This window comes from Pelodiscus sinensis, chromosome 14 (assembly GCF_052426305.1).
Source record: "Pelodiscus sinensis isolate ZL-2025 chromosome 14, ASM5242630v1, whole genome shotgun sequence".
Taxonomy (NCBI): Eukaryota; Metazoa; Chordata; order Testudines; family Trionychidae; genus Pelodiscus; species Pelodiscus sinensis.
The window spans coordinates 18,474,691-18,490,784 of record NC_143065.1 but is presented as its reverse complement, the minus strand read 5'-3'; the positions used below and the strand labels follow the sequence as shown (position 1 = coordinate 18,490,784).

The 16,094-nt window shown below is 47.4% G+C and overlaps 1 protein-coding gene across 1 annotated transcript in view; it reads right to left on the bottom strand.

Annotated features, from left to right (window-relative positions):
• The window catches only part of RFX7 (regulatory factor X7), a 123,115-nt gene that overhangs the window by 53,384 nt on the left and 53,637 nt on the right, over nt 1-16,094 (bottom strand). Inside the window, exon 2 of the mRNA XM_089782008.1 lies at nt 9,425-9,458. Coding sequence (XP_089638134.1) covers nt 9,425-9,458 — 34 coding nt within the window. The remainder of the gene's footprint in view (nt 1-9,424; nt 9,459-16,094) is intronic.

Genomic DNA, 16,094 nt, shown 5'->3' with positions numbered 1-16,094 from the left:
TGTGAATAATACAGAAACAGTATGCCCAACCCACTTTCAGATTTTAGAATATAGCTGAATGGCTAAATATAAGTTTTTATTTCAGCCCTTTATATAAGTAAAATCCTGCAAACAAATTGTTCTAGAATTTCTCGAGCTTTACCTTCTTCCCCAGCCCATGGAGATCATCCAAAAACAGGTTCAGATTTCATCATATTTATATCACCAATCTCCAGCATTTCAGCAGGCCTCAGGTGTACATTCAGAGACAAGATTTCATGACCATTACTAGAATGCCCTGAGGTCAGTGAAGTTACAGCACAGATGAATTTGCTCCGGACCTACTCAAAACAGCACAATAAAAGTGTTTTTACTAAAAATGTATCTTCAGTAAGAAAAAAGGTATTAAGTCTACTGAATTAACACAAGTTAGCAGTTCAAGTAAAACCTAGGCTCCTCCACAACAAAATGGAGTTAAAGATTATGGGAGAAACCATATCTCACTCAGCTTGATCTACTAACTGGCGTAAAAACTACAAACTGCCCCCTTTTCACTAGGACTTTCCATGCTGTTTTTCCTGATGAAGAAAAAGCCTTCGGCTACACAAGATTTCCATTTTAAAAACAACTCTCCCTTCTCCTCCACCCAGAATCAAATTTGAATCCACATCAATACCAATCAAAAGTGTTACCATCTAAAGCTGTCTGGCAGCCTCTGGTTAATTTACTGGTAGACTAAGTCCATATACATGTAGAAACCAATATCTGGAGGAGGAACAGTAACTATCACAATACAGTAAAATGTGGGCTGGACAGCCAAAATTCCCTTTCTCCCCTACAGGATAATGGCTATTTAGACCAGAAATGAGGCATACTACTTCAGTGGTAGGATAGGGTCAAGGAGGGCTTGTTTGCAGAAATTTAGGTGGTGCCCAGAACGTCCAGAGCCCACACCTCTCTCCCATTAAAACTCATTTCCCCGCACCCACCTAAGACTCCAGGAGGGAGTCTGAGTGGGGGAGGAATGTAGGCTCTAGGAGGGAGTTTGGGTGCTGGGTGCTGGCACTGGGAGGGGATTTGAGGTAAAGAGGGGCTAGGATGCAAGCTCTGGGTTGGGCAGTGAGGGTGCATGAGGGGTGCTAGGTGCAGTCTCTGGGAGAGAGTTTGGGTGCAGGAGCAGGTCTGAGGCACAGGCTTTGGGAGGGGTTCAGGGTGCAGGCTCTGGCTTGGGGCAGGAGGCAGAGGTATAGGAAGGGGAAGGGGTGCAGACTCTGGGAGGCAGTTTGCAGACTGGAGTGTGGGAGCATGAGGGTGGAAGGGGGATGGAGAGAGGGTGTAGGCTCTGGGAGGAAGTGAGGTGTGTGAAGGGATGCAGGAAATGGAAGTGCTGTACCCCCATCTGCAGCAATGTCTGGGGGGGGCCCTCAGGGTCACCACATGCTGCTGCCCATCTGCCAGCCCATGCACTCCCCCACCCACAACTGCTGCCCTCGAACAATTTGAAACAGCCTGGAGGCCACTGCTGCCACCTCTGGCAGTGCAGAGAGGTTAGAAAGGTTTCTTGCCACTGGCTCGGTGCCACTTCCTGCGTGTGCCTCCCTGCGGCCCACGGGCGGAGTGCCTCTGTGCACTGGTCCCAGGACTTGGCAACACTACACAGAGACACCCTATTTCCTGCCCCAGAGAAGGAGCCACTCTAACCCCTTTGTGCTGCTGGTGGTGGTAGCCCCCAAGCCATTTCAAATTGCATGGGGCAGCAAGTAGTGGGGGGAGAGGGAGCACGCTGAGACAGCAGATGTGGCCAAACGAAGACCCAGCCCGATCTTTCAGGCCAGGAATATCCCTGGTGCTCGGGCACCATGGGCCCACATAACACACCACATATGGAGAGGATATGTACTGTTGTCTCCCATGCTCAAAACTCCACTGCAGATAAGGGACTTCAGGGATCATTGCTGTCAATCCAGCACCTCTCACTAGCACTGAATTCCTTTTAAAGACAAGGGGAAGGCCAAGGAACTTGACCTTCTTGCTAAGTGATCAAACTCTGAGCCACGCACTAGCGTCCTAAAAATACGTGGATATCTGCTTTATATCCGCAGCTCATTTTTGCAGCTATGGATGAGGATGCAGATATAAATCTTGTATCTAAAACCTTGCAAATCTGCAGCTATTCGCTTTCTCTCCTATCTGCATCCACGCATGTCAATGAGGATATCCATAGCTCATTTCTGCAGATACAGATTCGAATGTGGATACAAATTTTGTATCTGCGCAGAGCTTTACACGTAATCAGGTTCAGGAGTTCGTTTAGTATGTGGCAACATGACTACCCCAGGCAAAATCTCACTAAGCGAGCACCTATTTCTAGACATGTTTACTACAATTTAAAAGATGTTGCAATAAATCTTTAATGGCTGTTTACACCACAATTCTTGCTAATTATCCTTTCTGGTTTGCACAGCATAGAATGATTTTCTTATGATCTTCCAAAAACTGACTTAATGTGTCAGGATGCAAACAGTGCAGCAAGACACACAAAATCTTAAATAAGGGTATGAAGTTATTACTGTTATCTTCTGTCCCCCTAAATTAAACTGTTGCAGCTTGTCTTAAATTATGTGGTCCCTGCCTAGCAGTTTAGTCTTCCTGCATATTTGTATAATGCCCAGCACACTGGGATTGGGTGCTACCATAATGCAGATGCTGAAGAATAGTATACATGGCAGCAAGTCTCTACTTACAATGAAAATGTGTTCGCTTTAGAAACCTTAAGGCAAAACCTAACCGGACACGATTAAATATATATGAAGGTGGCATTTTCTCACAGCAAGAATGACTAAGAAAGAAATACTTATAAATTCAGTTACCTCAATCAAGACAGGCTTCTAAATGGTAGCTTTTCCTCCAAAGGGCTTGTTCTTATACTCTCTATTGCAGTCAGCAATTAAAGTGCTATGACAAAATGGCATTGCCCTGAAACACTGCTTGGGTGTTATTATTAAAGAAACTAAACAGATAAAGGATAGGGATATGTTGTAACTGCATGCCTCATGGCACTATGTACTCAAATGGTGCCAAGAAGTCTGAAAGTCTCTTGAGGAAGCACAGATTGTGAAAACTGCAGGTAAGGCTGAACACTTAAGCGGACTGGACAGACTGGCCAACAAGCTTGGTTTTAGGCGCTTTGGCAGCAGACGGGGGGGTTAGAGAGAAGAAATCAGACAGCGTCTAAATGCCCAGATCGCATGGAGTCAATTGCTGATAATCCTACAAACCTGTTCACTCTATGGCTTGTCCCACATTTTAAACTGATATTGGTATAGCTACGTCAATCAGAGGTGCAGAAAAAACATAGCTATGGTGATATTGGCACCTTAGTACAGACAAAGGGGAAGTGTTATATCAGTAAATACAGCAGATGGCCTTTCTGCCCCAGAGGCTAGAGGAGAGAATGGGCAAGAGAAGAAAGAGGCGCCCAATACAAGTTCTCCCATAAGGATTTTTAAAAGCCAATGATGTTTTAATTTCATTGTGTTTGGGAATCCCCAGACTCTTACACAACAGCTTTCTGCTTTCCACTAGCAAGAACGGATCTCCTTGCTGAGTGTCTGTGTTGTGGTTGATGCATTCACCACTTCTACTTCCCGTTACCTATTCTGATTTTAGCCTTCTCAACAATGCTATGCTGTAATTATAATTAACTGCTCTACATTAAGTATGTATCCTGTCTCAAAGGTACATTACCCAAAAGAGAACCATTCCATTATCAATGGAGATCTGATCCCATTAGCAGGATAAACAGGGAGGTACCTGAAATGCAAGGTCAGAGTATAAGGAAACCCATGTGAAATTCTAAATCAAGGTGTAGAGACTGCTTTGGAATTATAGGCTGAGCCTAGGAAAATGGCTAATTGTTCAGCTGTCCAAATAATCCAAAAGCCCATCCCACAAAAGAAGGGAAACATTTAGCATATATCCACATCGCAAATAAACAAAACAAAAAGCCGCCACGGCTAATCTCGACCTCTGAGTCTGCAGACTTTGGCACTGAGACATGCTCCCCTGGTTTTTATTCCCCTGCCCACCAAATGTTGGCTACCTTTGGTGGCTGCTAGACAAGCTGATGATCTGCACTTAAAAATCCTACATCCAAAACCATTAGTATAAAACCTGCTTCCAGCCTTAACACAGTTCTCTTGTAAATGCTCAGAATGCAAATGATTTGCTCAAGTACTTTTCTACTAAATTCTTCTCCTGGTGCTGCTCAAGCAGTTCTGTGCCATACTGCACTGTAGTGAGAGCTGATGATATATGCTTCTACCTACTGCAATTTGCTTTTGGGCCACTGACATCCTTTATCAAGCTTCTCTGCTCAAGGATGAATTTCAACTTACTTTAGGTGCAATATGGGAAGCAGTTGCCATTTGTGGCATAAAGGAAGAAGGAGGCAAGAGGCCACTTTCCGAATATCAAATGTACCCAAGAATCCCTTTAAGTGCAGGCAAAACTGGATCAGAAGTTGGTCCTTGAAAAGACACTGTAAATCCAAGTTATCCTTTGACAACTCATCTTCAAAATTTTCCTAGCATGCTCAGCCATATGGCTACACAGATAACATTTGAAGGTAGCTAGAGGGCAGCGTGAGCCAGTACCGTATTAAATACTCATTTCTGAGTGAAATCCCATGACCTCTTGAAACATGTGCTGTGGGGCTAAAAATTATAGTGTCGACATTCAGGATTCGGTGGAGCCCCCAGGCTCTAAAGTCCCACAAGGGGATGGCCAGACTCCAACCCAAGCATCTACACTGCTAATTTTAGATCTCCCATCCTGAGCATTGTCAATTGACCCGAGCTCTGAGACTTGGTGCCATGAGGTTTTTTTATTGTGGTATGTACATACCCTTAGAGCCCTAAATGGCTTGGCACCTGCCTTCCTGAGATGGCTCTCCTCATGAAATACTATGCAATTGCAGTCAGCAGAGATATTCTGGTCAGAGCTCCTTGTGTATATAAAGGAGGGAAGGTTTGTTCTATGACTTATAGGTAAGAGCTGATCAGAGGATAGATATAATTTGTGGACTTGAACTTCAGAAAAAGATCTATAAGGCATAAAGCAAAGCTGGTCTCTGGGCAAAAGTTTGGGATGTTGACCACCAGGTGGAATTCTTTCTGGAGAATGTGGATTCCTTTTTTTCTCAGGAGTGACACAAGATGGAGGAAGTTGTGTTATAGATGGCATATATTTGTGCAGAGAAGCCACTAGCCTGCTCCCAGGGTAAATAAAAGTCAATTTATGTACTTTTTGCATTTAAATACATGTTTGTTTATTAAAACTAACCCTATTTAAAATATAATTCAAACTGATAACCTAGTTAAAGCATAACATTATTGTATCAGAATAATTTAAAAGTAAATACACTTTATTAAGTAATACATACCTGCTGCAAAGTTTTAAAGAATGTTCAACCCTAAATTGATGAAAGTCATTGACTAAGTGTAACTGGAATTAGTGTCTGTTGAAGAACTAAACCTGTTTTAGGGTATGTCTACACTACAGCGTTAATTCGAACTAACTTAGTTCGAATTAGTTAATTCGAACTAAGCTAATTTGAACTAACGCGTCTAGAACTAAAAACTAGTTCGAATTAGCGTTTTGCTAATTCGAACTAGCATGTCCACATTAAGTGGACCCTGAACAGGGCTTAAGGATGGCCGGAAGCAATGCCGGCAGGGCATCAGAGGAGGACTTAGAGCGTGGAGATGCTGTCTCAGGCTAGCTGAGGGCTGTGCTTAAAGGGTCCCGACCCCCACCCCGGACAGACAGTTCTCAGGGGTGCCCCGCTTGAAAACCAGTCCTGGCTTGGAGTGCCCGGAGTGCCCACACTGGGCACATCACACCACTCGGCCATCAGCCCGGCTGCACTTGCCGCAGGCTGCCATCTGGGGAGAGGGGGCAATTGGGGGGCTGCAGGAGAGCTTCCACCCCCAGAAGCCCACAGAGCCAGCCCAGTCCTCCCCATCGGGGACTCGTACCCCATTCTTCCCTCACCTCCTTCCACTTACCCTTCCCTAGCCCCTTTTCTTGATGTACAAAATAAAGGACAATTGTGTTCAAAAACGGAATCTGTCTTTATTGAACAAAACTGGGGGAGACTGGGAAAAGGAGGTGGGAGAGGGGAAGAGAGAGGCTGGGAGAGGGGAGGGCAACTAAAATGATCAGGGGTTGGGAACAGGTCCCATATGAAGAGAGGCTAAAGAGACTGGGACTTCTCAGCTTAGAAAAGAGGAGACGGAGGGGGGACAGGATAGAGGTCTCTAAAAGCAGGAGTTGGGTGGAGAGGGTGCATATAGAAAAGTTCTTCCTTAGTTCCCATAAAGAAGGACTAGAGGACACCAAAGGAAAGGAATGGGTAGCAGGCTTCAAACTAGTAACAGAAAGTTGTTCTTCACAAAGCAAAGAGTCAACCTGTGGAACTCCTTGCTGCAGGAGGCTGTGACGGCTAGAACTAGAACAGAGTTTAAAGGGACGTGAGATAAAGTCATGGAGGTTGGGTCCATCGAGTGGTATTAGCCAGGGGGTAGGAGTGGTGTCCCTGCCCAAAGTGTGTGGAAGGCTGGAGAGGGATGGCACGAGACAAATGGCTTGGTCACTGTCTTCGGTCCATCCCCTCCAGGGTCCCTAGGGTTGGCCGCTGTCCGTAGACAGGCTACTGGGCTAGATGGACCTTTGGTCTGACCCAGGACGGCCATTGTAAGCTCAGGGCTCAGAGTCGGGGATCTCAGTGGACCCCCATGATTTTCATGCACATCTGCTCCTGGGTGGCCAGGCTGGCAGCTCTCCTGCCCTAGACGGCCACCTTCCTGTGCCTAGTGCGGAGATCGTGGACGAGGTCCACGATGTCCGCACTAGCCCAGGCGGGTGCCCGCCTCTTGCGGTCCCGGGCAAGCTCCCGGGAGCCGCCAGCCTGGTCCCAGGAAGAGGGGGAAGGCTGGGGGGCATCGGGTGGGTGGCTCGATCCGTGCCAGGTGCAGGGTCTGCTGGCTGGGTGCTGGCAGGCTTGCACCTGGCACGGGCACCGTAGCCAGCCCGTGCCCCTTTAAGGGGTCCAGGGCCGGGAGGGGGGCATAGAGTTTCCCTGGTGTTGGCCAGAGTGGCCACCAGGGAAACCTGGGGAGGGCTTAGCCTCCCACTAGTTCGAATTAAGGGTCTACACAGCCCTTAATTCGAACTAGCTAGTTCGAACTAGGCTTAATCCTCGTAAAATGAGGTTTACCTAGTTCGAACTAAGCGCTCCGCTAGTTCGAATTAAATTCGAACTAGCGGAGCGCTAGTGTAGCGCCTATTAAAGTTAGTTCGAACTAACATCCGTTAGTTCGAACTAACTCTGTAGTGTAGACATACCCTTAGATAGCAGAAGCCTCCTTCTGCAGATACAGACATTATTAATCTTTTCTTCAGTTTATTCAACTAACTCCAAGTTAAAAAATCTTTTGGAAGCTGAAAAAGCAGAAAAGCTTGTTTTCCTCTTCCAAAACTAAGTGTGATAGATTGAGAACTTCTAGTTTTAAAATGCTGAGGGACACAATAACCAGTAAATAATCTATTCAATTCACTAATTACAAAGATTAAACTATTATTAGTTTTAAATTAAAAACTTGTTTTGGTACTTTTTTCTTATGTTTCCAATACATTTAAGATAAGTTTATATACTTAAATTTTAAATGCTATTTATGTACATTTTAATTGAATTGCAATTTCCATCCAAATAGAATTTTACAGAAATCAGAAACAAATTTACAGTCTAGTAAATTAAGAAAAGCATCATTCACCATTTTCACCATTTTGTAACGTAATAAAAATGTAAACATTAAGAATCTGCATAAATGTAAACTAACCTATACAACTGCTTAAGTAAATATGTATAAAATACTTAGTGTATCCTCCCCGTTAACAAAAAGCAGCACCAATTTAATGTAAAGACTATATTTAGTTGGAAAGCAGCATGTTTACTACACCATTACTAACCAACAAATATCAACCTATTTTTAGAAAAATAAAAAAATATTATAATGACAACATGCAATTAACCAAGATGATTTATAACAATATTTCCAGTGTGCTGATTTAAATGATTAGTAAAATCAGTGATTTAAATTAATCAAAAAATTGCAATAGCAAAATAGTTTGACCGTTTTATCTTTGAGAGCTCAAAGAGCTTGGAACAGGAATATTTTGTTTATCCTGAAGCTTAAGCACATACAAGAATCAAATAAAATCATAATGTATGATTTTAAGAGTCCCAGTCTCTACTGTGCTAAGCATTGTACAAACACATAACCACAATATGATATCTGCCCCGAAGACCTTGCATAGAATGATATACTGAAATTAATCAAGAATTGTAATAAATCAAATGTAATACTGTACAAGCCCTGCTGGTAAAAGGGTCTAATCCTGGTGAAGTACAGACCCCTTTATGAGGCTAATCAGTGGAAGGCTGCTACTGCTAGCAGGATCAGGCCTAAAGATAGTAAACGTCTTTGTAAGACACTGAGGCAACATCTATACTGCGCTCTCTTGCGCAAGAAAATATGCAAATGAGGCGAAGCAGTGAATATCACCGTGCCTCATTTCCATACTCAATGAGCTGCCATTTTTGCGCAAGGGGCTTTTGCGCAAAACCCCCCTCTTGCGCAAGAGCCGTTCTGCCTGAAAAAAGCAGCAGAATGGCTCTTGCGCAAGAGGGGGGTTTTGCGCAAAAAGGAGCCGTGTAGACAGTTCTTTTTTGCACAAAAGCCCCTTGCGCAAAATGGCAGCTCATTAAGCATGCAAATGAGGTGTGGTGATATTCACTGCTTTGCCTCATTTACATATTTTCTTGCACAAGAGAGCGCAGTATAGACGTAGTCTGAATATTTTTTTTGTGGGGGGGGGAGGGAGAGAAATAACAGTTCCTATGAAAGGAACAGAGCAAAATATCCCTTAATGTCATGGCAACATGCAGTAGTTTTCAAACGGACATCCATGGATCTCTGGGGGGTCCGAATACTATGTCTAAGTTTTCCAAAGGGGTCCACACTTCCATTTGAAATGTTTAGGGGGTCTACAAATGAAAAAAGGTTGAAAGCCACTGATCTACCATGGCTGACCAGCCCTGTAGATGAAATATCATCAAACAATGATATTGCAATCTGTACTAATCTTATAGCTGGCTTATGAGATGTAGGCACAGGTACACTGAAAACTGGACTGAGAACACTTCTCATAGGCCACTGAACATCTGACAGTTGGTAACTATCTTAACACTATCAGCCCAGGTTAATTTTCTTAATGGTGCATAGTGATGAAGGGCACTATCATCTCTGCCAATTCTCATCAACCATTCACAGTGGTTTTAGAATGCATTTTAATATTTGGAAAAACTCCAAGTTCTACTTACCAAAATGCAGTCCACCTTAGATTGTACAGTTTTGCTATAGGGAAAAGAAAAGAGAAGTCTCAGGTTAATCTATACAGCAATGTTATAAAATGTTACACAGTAGAACTTCCAACTGCTGTTATGTTGAGAAGCTACAAGCTTAATTCCTGGCTATGAAAATACCCTGGTCATTTAATTTATGCAAGAATGCTTATACTGTAGCTTTCAAGAAGAAAAATTCTAGAAATAGTTGTTACTTAAGACACATGCTTTTTTTCAGAAAATGACCATAGGTTTAATACTAGCTCATATTATAACTGGGAAACTTTATTCTGAGATAGTGAGTAGCTACCACTTCACAAAGTGGCATTGACAGATGCACATTATTTCTTGGAATTGGCTCTGGGATGGTGTTAAGTGTTTTTTCAAATGGTAACTTCTTCAGATTCATTTGACTTGTCCACCTATAAAAACAATTTGAATTACTTTTATTTGCTATATGAATTATTGGCTGACCTGAATAGCTTCTACAGAATATCACAGCTGGATTTTTTTTTTTACTAACAACTTAAATGTTTTACAATAAATAACCTATTCAATTTAACCTTAAGAACATAAGAACTAGAACATACTAGATCAGACCAAGCATCAATCTAGCCTAGTATCCTGTCTGCCAACAATGGCCAATACCAGATGCCCCAGAGGAAGGAAACACAGCAGGTAATCCTCACAAGATCCCTCTCCTGTCACCCATTTCCAGACAAACAGAGGCTAGGGACACCACTCCTACCCATCCTGGCTAATAGCCATTGATGGACCTAACCTCCATGAGTCTATCTAGCTCTTTTTTTAACCCTGTTCAAGTCCTAGTCCTTGCAACATCCTCTGACAAGGAGTTCTACAAGTTGACTGTGCACTGAGTAAAGAAAAACGTCCTTTTGTTTTTTTAAACCTGCTACTTCTTATTTTCATTTGGTGACCCCTAGTTCTTATATTGTGTGAATAAGTAAATAACTTTTCCTTATTCACTTTTTCCACACCAGTCATGATTTTATAGATCTCTATCATATTCCCCTTAGTCTCCTCTTTTCTAAGCTGAAAAGTCCAAGTCTTTTTAATCTTTCTTCATATGGGACCTGTTCCAACCCCAAATCATTTTTGTTGCCCTTTTCTGAACCTTTTCCAATGCCAATATATTTTTTTTTGAGATAAGGCGACCATATCTGTATGCAGTAGTGAAGATGTGGGTGTACCATGTTTTTATATAGATGCAATAAGATATTCTCTGTCTTATGGTCTATCCCTTTTTAATGATTCCTAACATTCTATTTGCCTTTTTGACTGTCACTGTACACTGAGTGGATGTTTTCAGAGAAGTATTCACAATGACGCCAAGATCTCTCTCTTGAGTAGTTGTAGCCAAATTAGTCCCCATCATATTGTACGTATAGTTGGGATTACTTTTTCCAATGTGCATTACTTTACATTTACCAACATTAAATTTCATTTGCTGTTTTGTTGTCCAGTCACTTAGTTCGGTGAGATCTTTTTTAATCTCTTCACAGTCTCCTTTGATCTTAACTATCTTAAGCAGTTTTATATCACCTGCAAATTTTGCCACCTCACTGTTTACCCCTTTCTCTAGATCAGTGTTTCCCATTTTTTTTTGACCGTGGAACCTTTTTAAACTCGGAAAAAATTTAAGGAACTCCTACAGACAGGGAAAAAGTTTACTGAGCAAAAAAAACACCCCACCACCCAAGCACATAGAAGGCAGCTAGGTCCCTTGGTAAAAGCAGAGTGTCGGGGGGGGAGAAGAATCTTGGGTTGATCGGGGAGAAGCGGGACCAGCAGCTGTTGCTGCTGCTAGGTCCCCTGGTAAAACCAGGGCGGCAGTGGGGGACCGGGAGGTGTCTGAAAGCCCAGCGGGGAACCAGAGTCTTTGCCCGCCGGGCTCCTCTCTCTAAGGGCGGGAGAGCATCCGAGTTCTCGCGGAACCCTTACTTTCACTTCGCGGAACCCTAGGGTTCCACAGAGCACCATTTGGGAAACACTGCTCTAGATTATTTATAAATAAGTTGAATAGGACAGGTCCCAGGACAGACCCTTTGGAAACCCCACTAGTTACCTCTCTCCACTCTGAAAACTGACCATTTATTCCCACCCTTTGTTTCCTGTCTTTTAAACAGTTATCAATCCATGAAAGGACCTTCCCTTTTATCCCATGACAACTTAATACCTTTCAGCTGGTTCTAGGGAGTGAGTGAGGGCAAAAGTAAAGAGTCACATCACAAGAAATTTCACTAACCACAGTTTGGGCAAACTAATAATGTCAAATTCTCTAGCAAGAATTCCCTGCAGTAGGCAGTGGTGATGGTGTCATTCTTTCATTTTTTAGAACACTGTTTCACATTTTTCTGAATTAAAATTACAGAAGTATTTTTTCTGTGTGATTAGTCTTAAGTATCAATCTAAGGCTAAGAACAAAATCTACAAATTTACAACAGTGCAGCTGCACTGATGTAAGCACATCTGGTGAAGACAGTCTAAGCCAAGGGGAAATCACTCTTCCACTGATTTAATAATTCCACCTCTGTGAGAGATGGCAGCTACACTGATGTGAGAAACTCTCCCACCAACATAACACTGTCTACACAGAGGTTGCAGCTATATATACATTTTAGAGTGTGTCCGTCTGTGTTAGGGATGTCAAAGTGTAGTCAACTATACGATTAACCGATAAGCCTGGGCTTATCGGTTAATCCTGTCGACTACATGCATTCCCCTCTCCCCCGCTGCCTCTGCTAAAGCACTGGATCCCACGGAGCAGCCTGTTCCCTCCCCCCGCACACCTGCTCTTACAGAAAGGCAGCAGCACAGATGGTGTGGGAGGCAGATGGGACTGCTACACGTGGGGAACTGGCTTTTAAGCTAGCTCTCTGTGTATGCCAGTTCTGCAGAGCTGCCTCTCTGCCCCAAGTTGCTTCTGCCTCTATCAGTGGTGGGTGGAGGTGAGGACGGTAGTAGGGGAGGTTGCTCCGTGGGATGTCAGAGCAGCCTCTATCTTCCAGGAGCTCAGCCCCCCACAGACAGAGGCTGCTGCCACCCTGTGTTGCTGCCTGTGTATCAGAGGCAGCAGAGTGGCAGGGGGCTCCCCAGAAGTGGAGTAACCACTAAGTTTTGATGCGGTTACACAACTATTCAGTTAATGATCTCTAACATCCCTAGTCTGTCTCTGAGTCCATTCAAGAATTCCTCCTAAATGGTAAGAGCTAGGGCCACTAAATTTGATATGCAGCTTCCTCTTCTCCTAGCTTAAAGCAAGGTCAGGGTTTGGTTGTGCCAGGACATCCAGAAGCCCTGGGAAAAGGACTATTTTCCATAACATACAAAGGGAGGGGCTTCTGTTCAGAGGGTTGCGATACTGAAAGTGGTCATTGGGGGCATCAAGCCTGTGGGGGAGAGCTATCCTGCAGAATGTCCACTGGGGACAGCTGTGCCACAAATGGCGTGTCCATCAGGGTTGGGGCTCCGACATCTTGCCCAATCCCTTTCCTCATCTCCCTCCCAGCCCTTGGCCACAGTGCTGGAGCGGGGTAGAGGAGAAAAAGGCCCCTGGTGGCGAGGGAGGGAGAGGCTGGGGGCAGAGAAAATTCCCTTGGCAACTGGGAGGTACTCGAGGGGAGAGAAAACGCTGGTGCCAGATGGGACCCCCTCTGTCCTGAGTCCCTCTTTACTCTTCAACCCTCAGTCTTGCACAGCCTCCTGCACTCCCCCGCCAACGTCCCCAAGGCCCTGCCCTGACTCCCTGCACCTTCCAACCACCAGCCCCTTGCCCTGAAGGAGCTGGGCAACTCCAGATAAATTTGCTAGTTTGGTATAATGCCTTGCTCAGGGGGGTGGATTTTCACAACATGGAGCAACGTTGTTATACCAAAGTAAGTATGCAGTTTAGATCAACCCTTACGTTTTGTTACTGTTCTGCTAAATTAGGGTACGTCTACACTACAGCGCTAATTCGAACTAACTTAGTTCAAATTAGTTAATTGGAACTAAGCTAATTCGAACTAACGCGTCTAGAACTAAAAACTAGTTCGAATTAGCGTTTTGCTAATTTGAACTAGCGCATCCACACTGATTGGACGCAGGGGGGCATTTAAGGGCAGCTGAAACCGGTTCTGGCAGGGCATCAGGTCAGTAGTTGCGTTGTGTGGCTGCTGTCTGAGGCTATCTGAGGCTCGTGCTTAAAGGAAGCCCCCCAGACAGCCGGTTCTCAGCTTTTCCTGCTTGCTTGCCAACCTCGCCGACGGACAGCAAAGCGTTGGTCTCTGTGCCCGTCGGTGTCGGTGCTTCCCTTCGGGGACGCCGCCGCAGGTGGCAACATGGAGCCAGAGCTCGCCCTGCACCTTCTGGTGCACTTTCTGGACTTGCTGCTGCAAGCCTGCCACCAATGGCTCGAGACTGCCTGGCACCACCTGGTGCACGTCAGCCCCCTGCCTCTCCACCTGGCCGCCCTGGAGGCCGTGGAGGAGCTGCGGCGGCGCCCCGGCACCGGCGTGCCCCGCCACGTCTGGACACCAGCAGCGACTGATGGGACCGCATCGTCCTGGAGCGCTGGGAAGACCGACAGTGGACCCAGAACTTCAGGATGAGGAGGGACACCTTCCTGGAGCTCTGCGAGTGGCTCGCCCATGCTCTGCACAGAAGGGACACTCGCATGAGGCCCGCCATCCCCCTCCAGAAGCGGGTGGCTCTCCACGCCGGACAGCTACCGATCCTTCGGGAACCAGTTCGGCGTAGGGAGATCCACCGTCGGAGCGGTACTCATGCAGGTATGGCACTCGTCGGCCACTGCGCTGGGGCGGAGGGGGGCTGCGAGGAGGGGATGGGCCGCCCCAGGGACAAAGGGAGGGCGGGAGGAGGCGAAAGCGCCCCGCACCGGAGGGGACGGTCTGTCCCGGCCATACTACACGCTGCCAGGGGGGTTGCTTCCGGGAGTGGGGCACGGGGCACTGCCAGGGCACGAACACTCCCAGCCACCCGGGCGCCCCACAGATTGGCGCTTTGCTGTGTTTCTCTCCGCAAGTGGTCAAGGCCATCAACCGGGTGCTGCTCCGCAGGGTGGTCCGCCTCGCCGACCCGGACACCGTCATCCGGGGATTAGGCGCCCTCGGCTTCCCCAACTGCGGGGGGGCCATCGACGGGACGCACATCCCCATCCGTGCCCCGGAACACCAGGCGTCCCGGTACGTTAACCGCAAGGGGTACTTCTCCGTGATCCTACAGGCCATGTGTGACCACCGGGGCCAGTTCACGGACATTAATGTGGGCTGGTCCGGCAAAGCACACGACGCCCGGGTGTACCGCAACTCCTCCGTGTGCCAGCGGCTGCAGGATGGGACCTTCTTCCCCGACCGCCACATCAGGGTCGGGGACGTGGACATGCCCGTCTGCCTGGTGGAGGATGCCGCCTACCCACTGCAGCCATGGCTGATGAAGCCCTACACGGGGCACCTCAATCCCTCCTGCCAGGCCTTCAATGCCAGGCTGATCAGGGCCCGCATCGTGGTGGAGGGGGCCTTCGGGTGACTGAAAGCCCGCTTTCGATGCCTTCTCACCCGTCTGGACCTGGCTGAGCACAACATCCCGTGGTGGCAGCATGTTGTGTGCTCCACAATTTATGTGAGCGAAAGGGGGAGGCTTTCCTGCCAGCCTGGATGGCTGAGGCTGACCGCATGGCTGGACACTACGGTCAGCCCTGCACCGCCACCGTCCGGGAAGCCCAGCGGGGGGCCATCCGGATCCGGGAAGCCCTGCGGGAGAGCTTCCAGGTGGAGGAGGAGGACTGACCTCTCCCTGCATGCCCCACTGGGGCCTTCTTCCACCCTACCCCCTTCCCCTTTCTCCTCCCTACCTACTGTCAAATAAAGACACCTGTTTTTCAAACAAAAATGTCTTTTTATTTAACATAACTGGGGTGGGGGGTGGGAGGAAGAAAGGTGGGAGAGGGGAGGGGGAAACCTGGGACGAGGGAGCAGGAAGGGGCGGGAAGGGAGGAAGGGAAAGGAAAGCTCAGGGGTGGGAGTCCGGCTGCCTCTCCCGGCTTGCCACACTGCGGGTCCGGGGGCGTCGGTGGGGAATGGTTGTGGAGGGTGGGGCAGGAGGGACGGGGGGTGTGGAGGAAGCAGGAGCGGGAGCAGGAGGGGTAGCTGGAGGAGCAGGGGGAGCAGGAGGAATTGGGAAGCGGTCCAGCAGGCTCTGGAGGTGGCCTCGCAGGGCACGGCCCTGCTCCTCCAGGGCCTCCAAGCTCCTCCGGCGCAGCCTCAGGTCCTCCTGGACTCAGTGGTCCTGGAGACGGAGCTGTTGCTCCAGGAACCGGAGGTGCCGCCTCTGGTACTCCTCCTGGTTCCTGGCTCTCCTGCTTGCCCGGGCACGGGCAGCTGCTGCAGGCGGTGTGGTGCGCCCTACAGGCCCAGGTGCTGCGGCTGTGGTGAAACAAGACCAGCGGTCAATTACCCCAGGGGCCCAGGTGTGTGAAACCCAGCTCCCCTCTGCAAGGCCAGGGCCCCTGCAGGATCCCCAGCTGCTGCTCCTTGGTGGGCAAGGCCCAGGCGCACGGTCCCGGGGCTCCCTCTCGTCCCAGCCCCCCGTACACATAAGGGGAGCAAGATGGTACTCACAGGTGGACGCC